Source organism: Melanerpes formicivorus, unplaced genomic scaffold (assembly GCF_026170545.1).
Source record: "Melanerpes formicivorus ecotype bairdi unplaced genomic scaffold, bMelFor1.0.p_v2 SCAF_138, whole genome shotgun sequence".
Lineage (NCBI taxonomy): Eukaryota > Metazoa > Chordata > Aves > Piciformes > Picidae > Melanerpes > Melanerpes formicivorus.
In genome coordinates this window covers 270,754-289,749 of record NW_027142490.1, presented here as the reverse complement: position 1 = coordinate 289,749, position 18,996 = coordinate 270,754, and the positions used below count along the sequence as shown (strand labels likewise).

Sequence of the window (18,996 nt, the reverse complement as noted above, 5' to 3'; positions counted from 1 at the left end):
GACCTTTGAGGGTTCCTTCCAACAAGATGCATTCTGTGACTCTGCCCTAAGCCTGGACCATTGCTTGGGTTTGCTGTGACCCAAGTGCGAGACCCAGCACTTGGCTTTGTTAAACCCCATACAGCTGACCTCAGCCCATCCACCCAGACTGACCAGATTACTTTGCAGAGCCTCCCTACCCTCCAGCAGATCAACACTCCCACCAAATTTAGTGTCATCTGAAGCTTTTGAGAGAGCAGGTTTTATCTGGCAAGCAACCATCAGGAGAACCTCTCACCTCCCAGGCTTTGTGCTGTACTTCTGCAACCTTGCTTTCACTTCATCGTACGTCAGGAATGCCATATATCCAGGATGTGTTACAGCTAAGAAGTTCCAGTTCCTTAAGATTGAACCCCAGGGCTAAAAAAGAAAAGAAAGAGAGCAAAAGAGAGAAAGAAAAGAGACTTAACAAGCAATTAAACAGATGCAGCCATGCAGGTACATGTTTCTGATAAAACTCTATTTGTCTGAGAGCCCTACAGTGGTTTAGATTCAGCTGAAAACCAGAACTTTTGGTGAAGGTCTAAATAGTATAGAAGATGATCCTACACACCCAACTTTCTTACAAGGGTTCTTTCCAAGAAATTGTTCAGTGAACATTATTGTACAGTGTATTATTGAACATTATTGTTCAGTGTAAATTACCTTATTAAGGCTCTAAAGACCCTGACTTTAAGGCATCTCCTACTTGCAGTAACCTGGAATATTAAACATCATATTTAGTTAGAAGGTGGAGAGTATGGGACCTTAAAGAACACTTTCAGGGATCAGACCTCAAACACAACTTCTCTGGGCAACCTGGTCCAGTGTCTCACCACCCACAAAGTAAAGAACTCTTCCTAATGTGCAGTTTAAACTTACCCTGCTCTAATTTAAAACCATTGCCCTTTGTCCTATCCCTACATGTCCTTGTGCAAAGTCCCTCCACAGCTCTTCTGTAGCCTCCTTCAGACACTGGAAGGCTGCTATAAGGTCTCCCCAGAGCATTCTCTTCTCCAGGCTCAACAGACCCTCAGCAGGTCCTCATAGCAGAGCTGCTCCAACCCCCTGATCGTCTTTGTGGTGCTCCCCTGGATCCTCTCCAATGGTTCCAAGTCTTTCCTGTGTTAGGGGCACCAGAGCTGGACACAGAACTCTAGGTGGGGTCACACCTAGCGTAGAGTAGAGAGGCAGAATCATCTCTCTTGACCTTGACTATCTACAGAATGTCACACTAATGCTGTGCCTAGAAAATGATGTGACAGTGCGACCGAAACATCAAAGGGCAAGAAGTCAGAGCTTGACATTTGCACACAAACAGGGCATTGCAAAACCAGAAATGTTAAACAGGAAAACATGTGTACACTTTCTCTGCAAAGCATCTAGGTATTGTGCTGTGCTACTTTCACCTCTGGGCAAAGAATCACAGAATGTTAGGGGTTCGATGGGACTTCTGGAGATCATCCTGTCCTATCGCCCTGCCAAAGCAGGATCTCCTAGGGCAGGCCACACAGAAATGTGTCCAGGAGGGTTTGGCAAGTCTCCAGAGAAGCAGACTCTACAACCTCTTTGGGCAACCATCACCTTCATAGCCAAAAGGTTTCTCCTCATGTTGAAGTGGAACTTCCTGTGTTCTACCTTACACACCCTTTGGTCTTTGTCCTATTACTGGACAGAGACTTGCACCTTCATCTTGACACCCACCCCTCAGATCTTTATAGACATTAGTAAGAGCCTCTGTCAGTCTTCTCAACACTAAGGAGCCCCAGGCCTCTCAGTCTTTCTTCATAAGAGGAATAACACAGCACTGGAAGATGGGCATGCATCGAGTGGGAAGGCAGGGGGAGCAACGTCACTTTTGCAGGACCTCCAGCTAACGTAGTTATTCTTTCTGCTGTAAATAAGCATCATTGGACATGTAGCTTCTCTGTAACACAACCCACACTTGTCAAATGAGTGTTTTGATTACTGCAGCAACTGGGATTTTCTCTCTGTGGGTGTTTGTGCATATAGTTACAGAAGCTGTTTAAAACCTAGAAGTAAAACATAACCTCCGGGAGAGCTTTTCAGACCAAGTTCAGTGCAAGTTCACTTCAGCAGCTACACAGGTATTGCACCAGTTGGTAAGGTGTTTGGCCAAAATCTCTCTCTGCTGCTTTGTCAAACTAAAAGTTAATCCTAACCAGTCTTCTCTCCTTCCATGTCTCAGTGCTGCTAATCCACTCTTTCTAGCACAAAGCACAGGTACGAATCCAAGCGGCAATGGCCTCACCAAGAAACTAATGCAAACAGACACTGGCTTACAGAGCATGGAAAATAAGTCACAGAATAGCTTGAGTTGGAAGGGACCTTCAAGATAATCTAGTTCCAAGCCCCATGCTGTCAGGAGGGATGAGAGATGAGGCATCCACAGCCTCCCTAGGAAACCCATTCTAGTGTCTCACCACCCCTCACAATTAAGAGCCACTTCCTAATGTCCTCCTCTTAGTTTGAAACCATTGCCCCTCATCCTATCACTACAAGCCCTTCTAAACAGCCCCTCCCCAGACTTCTTGTAGGTGCCTTTCAGGTAATACCCAATCTGAACCCTGGTGCGACTTGAGGCTGTGCATCAGTTTATTCCTGTGTGGGGCAAAGAAAGTAAAGGATCAAACAAGTGGTTGTACAGCTCAAAGATTCCTACAGACAAAAGAAACAGCCATTGGCAAATCCAGAATGGCTACAGCTAATAGGGATGCAAGCCATCAACTGAAATACTTCAAGAATGCCCTGTAGGTGGGACACAGGATTAACAGAGGCATGTAACACACACACAGCCTTATTTCAGGTAAATATTACCTATGAACAATAATACAGTTAATGCTACTTCCCCCAGAAAAGTTCCTTGCTGTGAACAAACAGCAAAGCATTAAAGGCAAATATATGTCAATAAAGAGTCAGGTCTACAATCAGCCTGAAAAGTCATAGACAACTTTCCTCATGGGTTTAGCAGTCCCAGCAGTAAAACTCAGACTACATTTTCAGGAAGGCACTTAGGAATAGTGAAACACAAGCAAGCAGCAGCCACAAAGATCTGCTAATCATACCAAACACATGTGGAAATGAAGCAGGTGGTGCTGGATACCCTGAGTTTTTCAGACACAGGTGTCGATTCCCTAAACATCTCTGAAGGGCTTCACAAGAAGAGTCCTTCACATAAAAAGTGAAGGACTTAACTTCAGTGTTTCATTCTATTCCTAGAACTGATTCCCAAACCCACCTGCTTCCTTGCCCCACAGGTGCTTGCCTCAGGGCATGAAGCCTCTCAAACTCATAGAAGCATCTAAATATTCAAATCTTACCTGAAATAATCTAGTGAAGATATCAAACTCAAAAATGGAGATGTAGTCATTGCAGGTCAAGTCAATAGTGGATTTAAGAGCCATTGCTTCCAAACCAGAGCTTATCTGATGAACTTCATGAAGGCACTGCCTGAACACTTTCCACGGCACTATAGTTCTGTGAGAGAGGAGGGAATAATACATTTAATAAAAGCACAGATGTAAAATGTGACACCTTGTTGAGACATCAGACTGGCATTGCAGAAGAAGTGGACCACTCATTTGAGTTCTCTAAAGACAAAAATAAGTCATTTCCAAACATCAAGGCTTTTGAAAGCAGCATAAGTAAATGAAAGAACTTTTTTTTACACACACACACACAGAATCACCAAGGTTGGAAGAGACCTCAAAGATCATCAAGTCCAACCTGTCACCCAACACCTCATGACTAAACCATGGCACCAAGTGCCACATCAATTCCCTTTTTGAACACCTCCAGGGATGGTGACTCCACCACCTCCCTGGGCAGCATATTCTAACAGCTAACAACTCTCTCTGTGAAGAACTTTCTCCTCACCTCCAGCCTAAACTTCCCCTGGCACAGCTTGAGACTGCATCCTCTTGTTCTGGTGCTGGTTGCCTGGGAGAAGAGACCAACCCCCTCCTGGCTACAGCCACCCTTCATTAAGTTACCTCTCTTTAATGACAGTCAAGCAAAGTGCCATTTATTTTACAACAATCAACACTGAAGCTTCCTTAAGGGGAAAAGAGAAAGACCACAGAAATGGAAATATCCTACCAAGCAGGCATAGCAACCAACCTAACACCTTCTCAAAGGCAAGGTAAAGGACCAGACCTGTGCTTGGCAAAGAACTTCTTTATTCAGACTCTTCTCAGAATGATAAGCATCAACTTAGCATGTACTGTGATGACCTATTTCTAGCTAAAGCTCACGAACACTGGTCAAGCTATGTGATAGCAATCAACGAGATACCATTGATAATGGTTCACAGCCTGCTGGAGCCCAGGACAGTTCACAGAATCACAGAATTTCAGAGGCTGAAAGGGACCTCGAAAGATCATCCAGTCCAACCCCCCTGCCAGAGCAAGATCACCTACACCAGATCACACAGGAACGCATCCAGGCGAGCTTTGAGTATCTCCAGAGAGGGAGACTCCACCACCTCCCTGGGCAGCCTGTTCCAGGCCTCTGTCACCCTCACAGGGAAAAAAAATTTCCTCATATTTATGTGAAACTTCCTATGCCTCAACTTCCACCTATTGCCCCTTGTCCTGGCACTGGGCAACACCCAGCAGAGCCTGGCTCCATCCTCTTGGGACTCACCCTTCACATATTTATAAACATTGATGAGGTCACCTCTCAGTCTCCTCTCAGCTAAAGAGCCCTCAGCTCCCCCAGTCTCTCCTCACACAGAAGATGTTCCACTCCCTTAATCATCCTTGTGGCTCTGCACTGGACTCTCTCAAGCAGCTCGCTGCCTTTCTTCAACAGAGGGGCCCAGAACTGGACACAATATTCCAGATGCAGCCTCACCAGTGCAGAGTAGAGGGGGAGGAGAACCTCTCTCGACCTACTGGTCACACCCCTTCTAATCCACACCAGAATGGCATTGGCCTTCTTGGCTACAAGAGCACATTGCTGGCTCATGGTCAACCTTCCATCCACCAGGACCCCTAGGTCCCTTTTGCCTTCACTGCTCTCCAGCAGGTCCATCCCCACTCTATACTGGTGCATGGAGCTGCTCCTTCCCAGGAACAATAGTTATGAAGATTCAAACACACATCATCTCAGATCTTCACCTTCACACACACTTGCAGGACAGGGAGGATTTTCAGGCAGTAGTGAAGGTGGGAGAAGGTGGGAAACCAGAAGAGAAAGAGATAAAAATCATCCTCTCTAACACAAAGCTGTGTACTGTTCAATTCAACTTCTATCTGCTCACTTGGAGATAACAGAATAATCCAATCACACAATTGTGTCTGTGGAAAAAGACCTCTAAGATCATCAAGTCCAACCACTGACCTAACATCACCATGGCTGTTAAATCACGTCCCAGAGTGCCATGTACTCATCTTTCTTGAACACTTTGAGGGATGGGGACTCCACCACCTCTCTGGGCAGCCTGTTCCAATGCCTGACCACTTTTGCAGGAAAGAAATTTTCCTGGTCTCCAACCTAAACTTCCTCTGGCACAACTTCAGGACATTTCCTCACGTCCTACCACCTAGTCCTAGGGAGAAGAGACCAACTCCCACCTCACTCCAACCTCACCGAGCAAGTGCTTGTATTTGAATCTCCCACGACGCTGATCTCTTGGAAGTGCTCTGTGCTAGCACTCTGAAAACCACAAAGATTTGCTGCACAGCAGCAATTCTTCTTCACATATCATCAGGGTTAAATCCACATTTCACAAAGCCCTAACACCATCTCTTAAAAAACCCAATTCTACCTCACCCTGGGAGCAGGTGAAGTGATACTGTTAGAACACTTGGTTGAATCCAAATACAACCAACATGAGACTGTTTAACAATACACAAATATTGTCAGGATATTCAGAATAATATTTGGTTAACAACTGCAAGCATCACAAAAGACACAGGCTTCTCAAATGCATCAGTATTTCTTGCAGTTTTGATTAGTTCACATTGCCTGGTTTTTGTAAGGGTCAACACTTCCCTCAGCATCTTTGTAGATGCCTCCTATGGTCTCCCTCCAGCACTTCCCTGTCTCTTTTGAACTGGGGAGCCCAGATCTGAACACAAGCTCCAGGTGTGGCCTCATCAGGGCAGAACAGAGTGGGAGGATAACCTGCCTCCACCTCTTTATGCACCCCAAGAGACAACAAGCTTTTCTGGCTCTGAGGGCTCAATGCTGGATAACAGGCAACTTCTTCTCCACCAGCACTCCCAGCTCCTTGTCCACAGAGCTGCTTTCCTGCAGGTCACTCCTAATCTGTTCTGGAGGTCCCCTCCAACCCCTACCACTCTGAGATTCTGTGAAACACAATAAACCAGCAAAACAAACACAGTCTCAAGCTGTGCCAGGGGAGGTTTAGACTCGAGGTGAGGAGAAAGTTCTTCACCGAGCGAGTCGTGGAATGTGCTGCCCGGGGAGGTGGTGGAGTCACCATCCCTGCAGGGGATTGGACATGGCACTTGGTGCCATGGTCTAGTCATGGGGTCTGTGTTGATAGGTTGGACTCGATGATCCTCGAGGTCTCTTCCAACCTTAGTTATACTGTGATACCTAAATGCACCCCAAACCCCCTCAACCTCCTCTCACACCCCTCCTCCCCAAACTAAAAACTCCCAAACTCGACCAACATAAAAAACAACAACCAGCAAACCAAACTTCTCTAACCACATGTCAGTGTGATCCCAGCGCTGTAACCATTCACAGTGGTGTACAGCACCAATCAGAAAACCTTTCAGGGACTCCATAAGCAGCAGGCACTTGGATTAAGACAGCTGTAACACCGGGGGAGCACTGACATTTGCCAGCTTAGTCCCCTGAACTCAGTGCAGTGTTTCATTCTCTCTTCACCATAATCAAAATTTGATGTGCATTCTTTCTTAAATGGCATCTGATGTGGTATCTTTCTTCAGCTCTTTGTGGTTTCCTGTTTTTCATACACAGATGAAAGTATCTGCTGAGATCTATTAGAATTCACATTTCATCTCTGGTGACTTTCTCAATGCAAACCTCCAAGTTAAAGCAGGAGGTTTGTTTGCACATGGAAACACAGTGAGGGCCTGATGCAATCAAAATACAGGAACATAACAAAACAGTCAGAAAAACTGAACTCCAATCACAGAATCATTAAGGTTGGAAAACACATCTAAGATCATGGAGTTCAACACCACCATAGCCATGAAACCACGTCCCAAAATGCCACGTCCACATGTTTCTTGAACACCTCTAGGGGATGGCAACTACACCATCTACCTTGGGCAGCCTGTTCCAATGCCTGACCACTCTTGTAGGAAAGAAAGTTTTCCTAATTACCAACCTAAACCTCCCTTGGCACAGTTTCAGCCATTCCCTCTCCTTCTAGCACCTGATATTAGGGAGAAGAGCCTTCACTCTGCTTCGCTCCAGCCTCCTTTCAGAGCATTTAGAGAGCAATGAGGTTTTTCCTCCTCTTCTCCAGACTAAACCACCCCAGTTCTCGCCTTCTGTTTGAATGCACACTTCAGTGCTGCTGCTTTCCTGTGTTTCAGGGAATACACAGCCTTTGGAGGGTGGTCTTCATTATTCAGATGGCAGGGGGGTTGGAACTAGATGATCCTTGTGGTCCTTTCCAACCCTGACTGATACTATGAATTGTTTGGGGAGGTGGCAGGTGCAGTGGGAGGGGGAAGAAAATGTGAGCCATCAAACCAAGACTGAGGCTGGGACTGGTCCTAGTTAGTGACATGCTTGGATTGTTGTTTCAATATGTTTATATATTTAAACAGATAAACAATAGTGCCTTTACAAAAAGAAAGAGAAGGAAAAGATTAGGATCCTGTTTGTAATGAAATAGCTCCTGCAGTGTTCAGGTCCTGAACCACAGAAGCTATCTCTTATCAACATTTTCAGTGATCTTTGTCCTTGCAATATTCATATCATCATGCCCTAATGACAGACTGCAGTAGAGACTGGCAGGTGCTCTGAACATGCCTCATGCTATTAGGCTGACCTATGGATCCTTGTCTAGGAGGAGATGAGGTAGTCAGCTCTGCTACAGTTCAGCAGGGAGATGTGATGTGACATCTGGGTTTGTTTAGCCTTGAGATGAGGAGGCTTAAGGGAGACATTATTACCATGGACCAATCCTTCAAGAGTGGCTACCAGGAGGACAGAGACTCCCTTTTTACAAGGAATCATAATGGAAAAGACAAGGGGTGATGGGGACAAGTTATTGCTGGGGAGGATTCTGATTGGATTCAAGAAGAAAATACTTCCCCATGAGAACAGCTGGACATTGGAGTCATCTAACAAGGGAAGCAGCAGATTCCTCTACATTGGACAGTTTCAATACTCAGCTTGACAAGGCTTGATGGGACATCAAATTTCAATTACACTGTCACCTAGAAATGATCTAGGACTAAATGATCCTTGGAGTCCCTTCCAACCTGGCATCCTGTGATGCTGTGATTCTCTAATTTCAAAGACAGCATCTTAATCACCACCCACACAACTTCCAGGTGCCTAAAGGAGAAGGATTAGGATCCAGCATGTCATTTCTAAGCAATTTAGCAGAGGAACTGAGGTCCTCCCCTCCCTCCTGCCCTGATCATGTGCACGCAGGATTTTCTTTAAGTCCCTGGATGTTGCTGCATTATTAAAACACCAAAGCCATGAAAATAAACTTGGGGAGGAAGGAAATATTTTCTGAGCGTGCAGCGTGGAGCGTTTCAGCAGACCTGCAGAGGTGCAGTGACGCTGGAATGCCCAAGTGACACTGCTCCCATTTGAACCAGAGCAGACCACAAGTATGTCTAGGAAGGTAAACATGCACCTGTGTAACTTAAGACTTAACAGTGAGCATTTTTGTCTGCAAATGCTGCCAGCAAACACAGCATGAAAAGGGCATTTACTGCATCCAGAGTAAACTCAAAAACATTCCAGCAAATACCGACCCAGAAACAACATTCTTTGCAAGTCTGAAGTGAACAGAGGGGATTTTTGGTTTATCATCACTGAGCAAATCATTTTCTTAAGACTGCTGGTTCAGTTTGAAGTGAGAGGCCACATCCATCAACACTGGAATGTGCTGCCCAGGGAGGTGGTGGAGTGACCATCATTGGAGGTGTTCAGGAGGAGACTTGATAGGGTGCTTGGCTGCATGGTTTAGTTGATTAGGTGGTGTTGGATGATAGGTTGGACTCAGTGATCTTGAAGGTCTCTTCCAACCATGTCTGGTCTACTCCTACTCTACTCTACTCTACTCTACTCTACCATCACATCTCAGTATCTTATAAGGTCCTCCAGGGATGGGGAGGTCTCCCTCCTGGGGAGTCCATTCCACAGTTCAAGAAGCCTTTCAGTGAAGAAGTTCCTTACAATATCCCATCTAAACTCCCCCTGGTGCAACTTGAGACCACTTCTTCCCATCACTTCTTATTAGAAGAGACCAACACCCACCTGACTACAACCTCCTTTCAGGTAGCTGTAGAGAGTGAGTTCTTCCCTTTGTACTTAAGCTCTCTGGGCCATGACCACCTCCCCAGTCCTTATTCAGGCAACAGCAATTGGGCATTATCATTGGCAAGAAGAAATAAAGTAATAAATTAAGGGGATCAACAAGAAGTTACATCTGGGTCACAGAATCATAGAATTGTTTGGGTTGGAAAAGACCTTCAAGATCACTGAGTCCAACCATCAGTCTAGCACTATCATGGTCATTAAACCATGTCCTGAAGTGCCATATTCACATGTTTCTTGAACACCTCCAGGGATGGTGACTCCACCACCTATTCCAAAGCCCAACCACTTTTCAGTGAAGAAATATACCTGAGGCCTCACCTTCTGACAGCAAATGTATTCAAGTTACATTGTGCTTTGTGGTCTGCCTGGCTTACTGCTTCTTCTCCGAACCCAAGCCACGGAGGCCATGTCTGTTCTACCCTAAGACAAAAAGCACTGACCACAGTAGAACCACAAGCACAAAAAATTCAGGCAATGAATCTAAAATGCCCTGTTTAACTGACACTGAGAAATCAATAGCCACATTTTTTTCCTAACACCCTGAACACCTCCAGACTCCACCACCTCCCTGGGCAGCCTGCTCCAATGCCTGACCACTCTTGCAGCAAAGAAATTGTTCCTAATCTCCAAGCTTAAACTTCCCCCAGCACAAGTCCAGGCCATTTCCTCTTGTTCATCTGATACTAGGGAGAAGAGTTCAACTCTCATCATCTCAGCATCTTTCAGGGAGTTGTAGAGAGCAATGAGGTCTCCCCTCAGCCTCCTCCTCTCCTGACTAAACAAGCTCTCACAAGATTTGTTCTCTAGACTCCACACACCAGCTTTGTTGCCTTTCTCTGGACACACTCCAGCATCAAAATGTTTTTGGAGTGAGGGGGCCAAAAGTGAACCTGGTATTCAAGGAGTGGCCCCATCAGTGCCCAGTACAGGGGCACAGGCACTTTCCTACTCCTGCTGGCCACACTATTGCTGATCCAGGCCAGGATGCTTTTGGCCTTCTTGGCCACCTGAGCACACTGCTGGCACACGTGGTTTTGTCAACCAGCACTCCCAGCTCATTTTCTGCCAGGCAGTTTCCTGGTCCAAGCCTGGAGCGTTCATGGGGTCGCTGTGACTCGCATGCCACATCCAGCACTTGGCCTTGTTCAGCTTTAAGCAACTGACCTCACTCCATCAATCCAGACCTCTCAGGTCACCTCACCCACTCTCCTCAGTTCAGGAATGCTCCCAGTATTATTTCACACATCTTTGCTGAGAACAGAAAGCCAGGAAAGCTGTAGGATGCTACTACAACGGGTGAGAAACCAGGAGAAATTAACATCAAGCCCTCTACAGTGACAAAATGTAGATCATGAAGAAGCTATCAGATTATGCTTTATGTGCATATTTACAATCCACTGGGGGTTACTGAAGCATCTGTAAACAAATGTAACTGCTGATTACATGCCTCACAATTTCACAGTTCCATTTAACACCACTGCTTAGATGTACATTTAATTTTGATTTCCTCCAGCCCAACTATAGTGATAAACCAGGGGTGAAGATTCACTCCACTGAAACCACTTGCTCCAGTAATTTGACTTCTGTGATCAGAACAAATTCAAAAATCACTCCACCTCAATTTCACTGCTTTCATAGCAGGATTAGAATGGTTTTGGGTTGGAAGGGACCTTGAAGATCATCTAGTTCCAACCCGCTGCCATTGGCAGGGACACCTCCCATTAGACCAGGTTGCTCAAGGCCTCATCCAATCTGGCCTTGAACACCTCCAGGGACAGGGCATCCATGACCTTCCCAGGCAACCTGTTCCTGTGTCTCACTGCCCTTATTGTAAGAATTTCTTTCTAATCTCCAGTCTAAATCTGCCCTCCTCAAGCTTCAATCCATTCCCTCTCATCCTATCACTTGTAGAAAGTCCCTTTCTGGCTGTCTTGTAGGCCACTTTCAGGTACTGGCAGGCTGCTGTAAGGACTCATGGAAGACTTCTTTTCCCCAGGCTGCAGAGCTCTATCTCTCTCAGCCTGTCCCTAAAGGGGAGGTGCTCCAGCCTTCTTATCATCTTCTGAACCCAGAATGATCCAGAACACTTGGGAAAAATGTATAAGTAACAGGTTTTGTTTCCTTTCTGGAACTAGGGCTTAAAAAACATCAGCAGGTTAACTGTACAAACAAGATCAGCCAAAACTCACTTCCAATTACAGAATCAGCATCACAGAATCACCAAGGTTGGATGAGACCTCGAGGATCATCAAGTCCAACCTGTCACCACAGACCCCATGACTAAACCATGGCACCAAGTGCCATGTCCAATCCCCTCTTGAATTCAACAATATGTTGGAAAAAACCCAACCCTAACCAATTAATCTAATAGCTCCAAATCTCTCCTTCCAGCCAGATAAAACTGCATGGGAACTCTTTCTTGTGCCACAGTTTACCCAGAAGCCAACATCCAGAACAACTCACTTTGTAGTTCTGCTCTACTCCTGAGCAGCAGCACTGAGTGACCTCAACACTGCTTTTTGCTAACAGCTGAGGTGCCCAGGCTTGCCCTGGAGAGTTGCAGACCAAGCAAAAGACATCCCAGTTCCTCCCTGTGCTCCTTCCCTGCTCTGCACACCTACCTGGAGTTGGAGATTCCAAGATACTCACTCCTGGGGGCCTATCATTAAGTCAGCAGGTTAAAAATAGATTTTTATCAGCTCTTTGCAACACCCAAACCCTTGATGCTGCCAGGAAGAGATACTAGAATATTTGCAAGCTAATTTGTCACAATAAACCCATTGTAAAAGATGTGGCTCACAGGTACTCCTGCCAAGTATTTCTAAACAGAAAATAACTAGGCTTGAAAATGCCTCAGGCATTTTGTTTAACAAAGAAATTAAGCATAATGCCACATAAACCATTTCCTCAGCTGTTGATTTGACATGCATGTTGTTACATGTTTGATGGTTACTTGAGCACAACTGGCTATGGGAGGGATTGTGCCCCTGGAATTGGTGAGGCTGCACCTCAAATACTGAGCTTGGTTTTGGGCCCCTCACTCCAAGAAGGATGTTGAGGTGCTGGAGCTTGTCTAGAGAGGTTTTGGGCCCCTCACTCCAAGAAGGATGTTGAGGTGCTGGAGCCTGTCTAGAGAAGGGCAATGCAGCTGGTGAAGGGTCTGGAGAACAAACAGGTCTTGGAAGGAGCAGGTGAGGGAGCTGGGGTTGTTCAGTCTGGAGAAGAGGAGGGTGGGGGGAGACCTCATTGCTCTCTGCAACTCCCTGAAAAGAGGTTGGACTGAGGTGGCAGTCAGTCTCTTCTCCCTAGAATCAGGTGACAGGATGAGACAAAATGGCCTGAAATTGTGCCAGGGGAGGATTAGGCTGGACATTATGAAAAGTTTCTTAGTTGAAATGTTGTTCAGGCATTGGAACAAGCTGCACAGAGAGGTGCTGGAGTCACTGTCTCTAGAGGTGCTCAAGAAACGTGTGGCCATGGCATGCTGGGACACTGTTCAATGGCTGTGGTGGTGTTAGATTGATGGCTGGACTCAAAGAACTAAATTGTTTTCCAAACTCTATGATTCTGTAACTAAATCTGAGAGAATGGCAAGGCTGCCTGCCTAGCACAGCTCAACTCTTGACTGCTTGGTAGAGAGTTAGGCAAACCAGCTTCAGTTTACTAGAAAAGAGCTGCACTAACAACACTGCTTATTTACCTGGTGTGAAAGTAAAGCACCTGACTGACAGAACTCAAAAATCATCCAGGCTATACTAGATGGCCAAGGTAATTAACTGGACCTCTCAAAACTAGGGGGACATGGACAGGGACACCTCCCAGTAGACCGGGCTGCTCAGGGCCTCATTCTTGAACACCTCCAGGGAGGGGTCATCCACAGCCTCCCTGGGCAATCTCTTTCAGTGTCTCACCACCCTCACTGTAAAGAATTCCTTCTTCATATGCATTCTAAATCTCCCCTCACCCACCTTAAAGCTATTGCCCCTCATCCTATCACTACAAGTCCTTGTAAAAAGTCCCTCCCCAGCTTTCTTATAGCCCACTTCAGGTGGCTGAAGCCCTCTGCAATGTCTGCCCAGAGCCAGCTCTTCTCCAGGCTGAACAGCCCCAAGTTTCTGAGCCTGCCTCCACAGCAAAGGTGCTCCAGCCCTCTGATCATCTTTGTGGCCTCCTCTGGACCTGTTCCAATGACAGAAAGAAACAGCAGCTTGCAGAAGATGAGATCTGCAAATCCGGATGACAAATGCAATTTGTGACCAAGACAGCTGGTAAAGGTTATTCAAGGACAGAGTCCAACAGGGAAGAGAAGAACCACAAGGAGATTTAATTTCTGAGGGTTGCTAAGCAAAGGGGAGAAAAGACAGGGAGAGAAGAGAGGAACACTGAGCAAAGATGATCATTAGTCATTTTTCCAAAGCTCCTACATTTCTCTCTTGGTTTTTTTTACCAGCCTCATCTGATAGTGTCATGTAAATTAATCCTCCAGAAAACCTGAACTGAACTTTTGCAGGTACTTTGAAGATCTGTGCATTAAAATGTTTAACACAAATCATGGCCAGATTCTTTTCCTCTAACCAAAAAAAAGGAGATTAACACAGCAACTCGATCACATTATCTACAGGGAGAAGAAATCTGTTAGAAAACTTAAGCTATCAGACAGTACTAGAATGAAACTAGAAAAGTGGAAGCTAGTAGTAGGTATGTTTAGGTAAAAGGAAAAAGGAGAGGAAAAGGGAAGGAGGAAACAAAAAACAAAGGGGGAAAAAAAATAAAAAAAGGGGAAAGAAGTAAAAAGAAACAGAAAGGGAAAAGGCAAGAAAGGAAAAAGGATGCTCAAAGGTCATCCTGTGAAACGCCCTGAGGTCAGCAGGGACACCTCCAATTAGATCAGGCTGCCCAGGGCCACATCATCTCATCTTGAATGACTCCAGGGATGGGGCATCCACAACCTCCCTGGATAGGATAGGATAGGATAGGATAGGATAGGATAGGATAGGATAGGATAGGATAGGATAGGATAGGATAGGATAGGATAGGATAGGATAGGATAGGATAGGATAGGATAAACCAGTTTGGAAGAGACCTTTGAGATCATCGAGTCCAATCTATCACCCAACACCATCTAATCAACTAAACCATGGCACCATGCACCCTATCAAGTCTCCTCCTAAACACCTCCAGTGATGGTGACTCCACCACCTCCCTGGGCAGCACATTCCAATGGCCAATCTCTCTTTCTGTGAAGAACTTCTTCCTAATATCCAGTCTAAACCTCCCTGGTGCAGCTTGAGACTGTGTCCTCTCGGTCTGGTGCTGGTTGCCTGGGAGAATAGACCAACCCTCTCCTGGCTACAACCTCCCTTCAGGTAGTTGTAGAGAGCAATAAGGTCTCCCCTGAGCCTCCTCTTTTCCAGGCTAAGCAACCCCAGCTGCCTCAGCCTCTCCAGGGAGACATGATTTGCCATATATGTCCTGAAAACAAGGAGGCCTTGAGCACAAGCCCTGTGAGGAGAAGCTGAGGGAGCCGGGGTTGGTCTCTTCTCCCAGGCAACCAGCACCAGAACAAGAGGACAAAGTCTCAAGCTGCACCAAGGGAAGTTTAGGCTGGAGGTGAGGAGAAAGTTCTTCACTGAGAGAGTTGTTAGCCATTGGAATGTGCTGCCCAAGGAGGTGGTGGAGTCACCATCCCTGGAGGTGTTCAAGAGGGAATTGGATGTGGCACTTGGTGCCACTTGGTTTAGTCATGAGGCCTGTGGTGACAGCTTGGCCTTGGTGATCTTTGAAGTGTCTTTCAACCTTGGTGATTCTGTGATTCTGTAATATCTTCACCCTGGAATGGAACCCATACACTTCATGCAATGCAATGGAATTTATGATTGAGCCTAAGTGTCCTATGCAAAATAGCCCATGTATTTTTAGTCACCTTTTGGCCCATATATTTTTAGCCATCTTTTGAGTAACAACATTAATACTAATAATGATCAAACAATGTCACTAATCAATTTAGTCATTTCAGCCAATTTGAACCACTTAGGCAAGAAGTTGTCTTTAAAGTGGTGGCACACATAACTTAGAACCACTGCTTGGATTCTTGAAGATGTGTTGCTTTTTTGCCCCATGCTCATGATGAGAAAGAATTAAAAGCTTTGCAAAAATGTTTAGTACTTACTTATCTCCAAAGAATTTCCTCCAGAAATCTGCAGCATCAGCTTTGGTGATCCGGAAGTTATCACCCTGGAACTGGCCGTTTGGAAAAATAGCCTTGATTTCTGCGAGCATGTGGCTGAAGATGAGGGACAGCTTAGTTAGGTTCCTCCTGTGGATGGAATGAGGGGGAGAAAGGGAAAAAAATCACATCAAGTCTTTGAATTTGAATAAGCTGAATCAATCTTTCAATAGAATAGAATAGAATAGACCAGACCAGACCAGACCAGACAGGAAGAGACCTTCAAGATCATCGCGTCCAACCTATCATCCAACACCACCTAATCAACTAACCCATGCAACCAAGCACCCTGTGGAATGGAATGGAATGGAATGGAATGGAATGGAATGGAATGGAATGGAATGGAATGGAATGGAATGGAATGGAATGGAATGGAATGGAATAGAATCAACCAGGTTGGAAGAGACCTTCAAGATCATTGCATCCAACCCATCATCCAATCCAACACCACCTAATCAACTAAACCATGGCACCAAGCACCCCATCAAGTCTCCTCCTGAACACCTCCAGTGACGGTGACTCCATCACCTCCTCGGGCAGCCCATTCCAATGGGCAATCACTCTCTCTGTGTAAAACTTCCTCCTAACCTCCAGCCTAAACTTCCCCTGGCACAGCCTGAGACTGTGTCCTCTTGTTCTGGTACTGGTTGCCAGGGAGAAGAGACCAACCTCTGCCTGTCTACAACCTCCCTTCAGGTAGTTGTAGAGAGCAATAAGGTGGTGGGGAGATGAGAGGAGAGAGAAGAAAAATGAAGCTATCTCCACTAGAGCTTCCTTTTGATGATGTGAACTTCTCAAGCTCTTCAGAAGGCAAAGGAACACAACTGAAAACTATACATGCTGCTAAGCAGCTTGCTCTTGATAATCTGACTCATTTATTCCCTTCCTCTCCCAGAACTTCTCCTTTCACAGAGAGTAAACACAGGAAGAAAACAACCCAAACAAACAACAACAAACCAAAACAATCCCAAGCCCAAAAGCAAACACTGTTGTTTTAGCAAACCACAGGTGTAGAATGCAGCCAGCTGCCCTGAACAATGGAGCCCTCCTTAACACTTCTGAGGAAGTCAAGGAAATGTAAGGTTCCTGTCAACATGCCTGGGGACAAAAAAAAGAGCATGACAACTATCTGCCATCGTATTTGGCAATCAGCTGGACTCTGAGCCTGCACAGTAATTATTTGTAAAAGCTATATAAAGACAGGGTATTGTTCAGGGGCCAAAGGATATGGGCCTGGTCTTGGGACAGAATATTCATGGCATTAAGAATAAGCAGGAGCTCTGTTTCCTACTTGTGCTGCTGATTCATGGAAGGAACACAGAGAGGTTAATATTGCTGTGCTTTAGCATGCACAGAATCACCACAGCTGGAAAAGACCTTCAAGATCACAGAATCATAGAATTGGTTTTGTTGGGAAAGACCTCTAAGATCACTGAGTCCAACCTTCAACCTAACACCACTATGGCCATTAAACCACGTCCCAAAGCGCCATGGCCGCGTCTCTCTTGAATACTCCCAGGGATGGTGACTGCAGCACTTCCCTGGGCAGCCTCTTCTCAAACCATTCTAGGAATCAATGAGCCCTTGTTGCTTCTGCAGTACATATTTAGAAGCCCATTTATGAAAAAAACTCAGGAACCAACAGAATACACAATAACTTAGCAAAGAAAATGGAACAGAAATACAAGAGGAGGAATATGACCAGGGTGTCTCTAAACCTACATCCCTACAAACTGATGAGTCTGTTGACTCCCCCCTCTCTCTGATCTTTCATCTATCAACTGGCATGCCATGGTGCTTACCAACATCTCCTATGCAAAGCTCTATCCAAGGATTATATTTGTGCTTTGTTAAACAAACACTGCACACAGCAGCAGCAGCCATGAATAGCTCTCCTTAGCTGGGCTTCACAGCCCACATTTTGAACATTCCACTACTTCCTGTTCTACCCAAAGGCCAGCTCTCTCCAGCACAGACGAAGGTCTCAAGGTACTCCTAAAGCAATTTCATCTCTTTTCTCACCAGTACTGAAGTACATGAGGTAACAAATAAAGCCATGAAGTAAAAATGCACAGAGTGTTAGCAGGGATTAAAGCAACAAAGGAAACAAAAGTCTGCCTAAAGTGGAGTGCAAGTTGTCATAAATGGAAATAAAACATGTTGACAAGCCAAAGATATTACAGTTTTCCCCATAAACACTTATTACCTCTCTTTACTTATGCAAAAGGATTAAACCCCCACACACACACCAAAACACCAAAGACTGCAACTCATGAGCAGAAATCTGAACAGAATTGATCAGAATGTTTGTAAGAATAAACACTTTGTAAAAGGAAGTCAGTGCTAGGACATTATGAATGGGAACATAAACCAAGAGCTAACTGATTTATTGATTTTGCTACACAAACTCTGAACTAAGCTACTGCATCATCCTTACAAAACACATTATTGAACAAACTCACTCTCAGATGTATGGAGATTAAAACCCAGAGCTGGACACTGGTTTGTTTCATTTTGTTTTGCTGCTTTTTAACAGTTCACTGCTTTTGCACTATGGTGCCAGTGACCAGTATCAATATGTTATTTAGCACTGTTCTGATACCTCCAGCAGATACCATAGAATTGTAGAATTGTTTTTGTTGGAGAAGACCTCTAAGATCATAAAGTTCAACCATCAATACCACCATGGCCATTAAACCATGTCCCAAAGTGCCCTGTCCACATGTCTCTTGAACACCTCCACCACCTCCCTGGACAGTCTGTTCCAATGCTTGACCACTCTTCTAAACCTCCCCTGGAACAATTCCAGGCCATTTCCTCTCACTTTTTCACCTGATACTAGAGAGAACAGACCCACCCCCACCTCACTCCAACCTCCTTTCAGGGAGTCATACAGAGCAATGAGGTCTCCCCTCAACCTACTCTTCTCCACACTAACCAATCAGCCTTCTGTCCTTTCCCATATCAGGAGCACCTCTAAATCAGTTAGAAGCAGATACATTACCATCAGGCTGTGTTGGGAACTTTATCTGTACAGAATAGCAGGGAAAGAAAAATCAAATACTTGGTTCCAAACTGTTGCTTGAAATAGCTTCCTGATGCTCCACCTACTTACAGCCCAGTCCAGCAAATCTCTAACAGGACCATGAGGAACAATCTGGCACCAGCAGGGAATACAGTACAGAGCATGGGGGAAATATATTAGATATAGAATACAT

General features: G+C 45.4%; 1 protein-coding gene across 3 annotated transcripts in view; it reads right to left on the bottom strand.

Annotated features, from left to right (window-relative positions):
* The window catches only part of CBLB (Cbl proto-oncogene B), a 116,161-nt gene that overhangs the window by 43,681 nt on the left and 53,484 nt on the right, over positions 1 to 18,996 (bottom strand). For all 3 annotated transcript variants that reach the window (XM_068168427.1, XM_068168426.1, XM_068168425.1), the window contains exons 4-6: positions 15,722 to 15,868; positions 3,360 to 3,516; positions 278 to 399 (exon numbers count right to left, since the gene is read on the bottom strand). In XM_068168427.1, the coding sequence (XP_068024528.1) occupies positions 278 to 399; positions 3,360 to 3,516; positions 15,722 to 15,868 (426 nt within the window). The remainder of the gene's footprint in view (positions 1 to 277; positions 400 to 3,359; positions 3,517 to 15,721; positions 15,869 to 18,996) is intronic.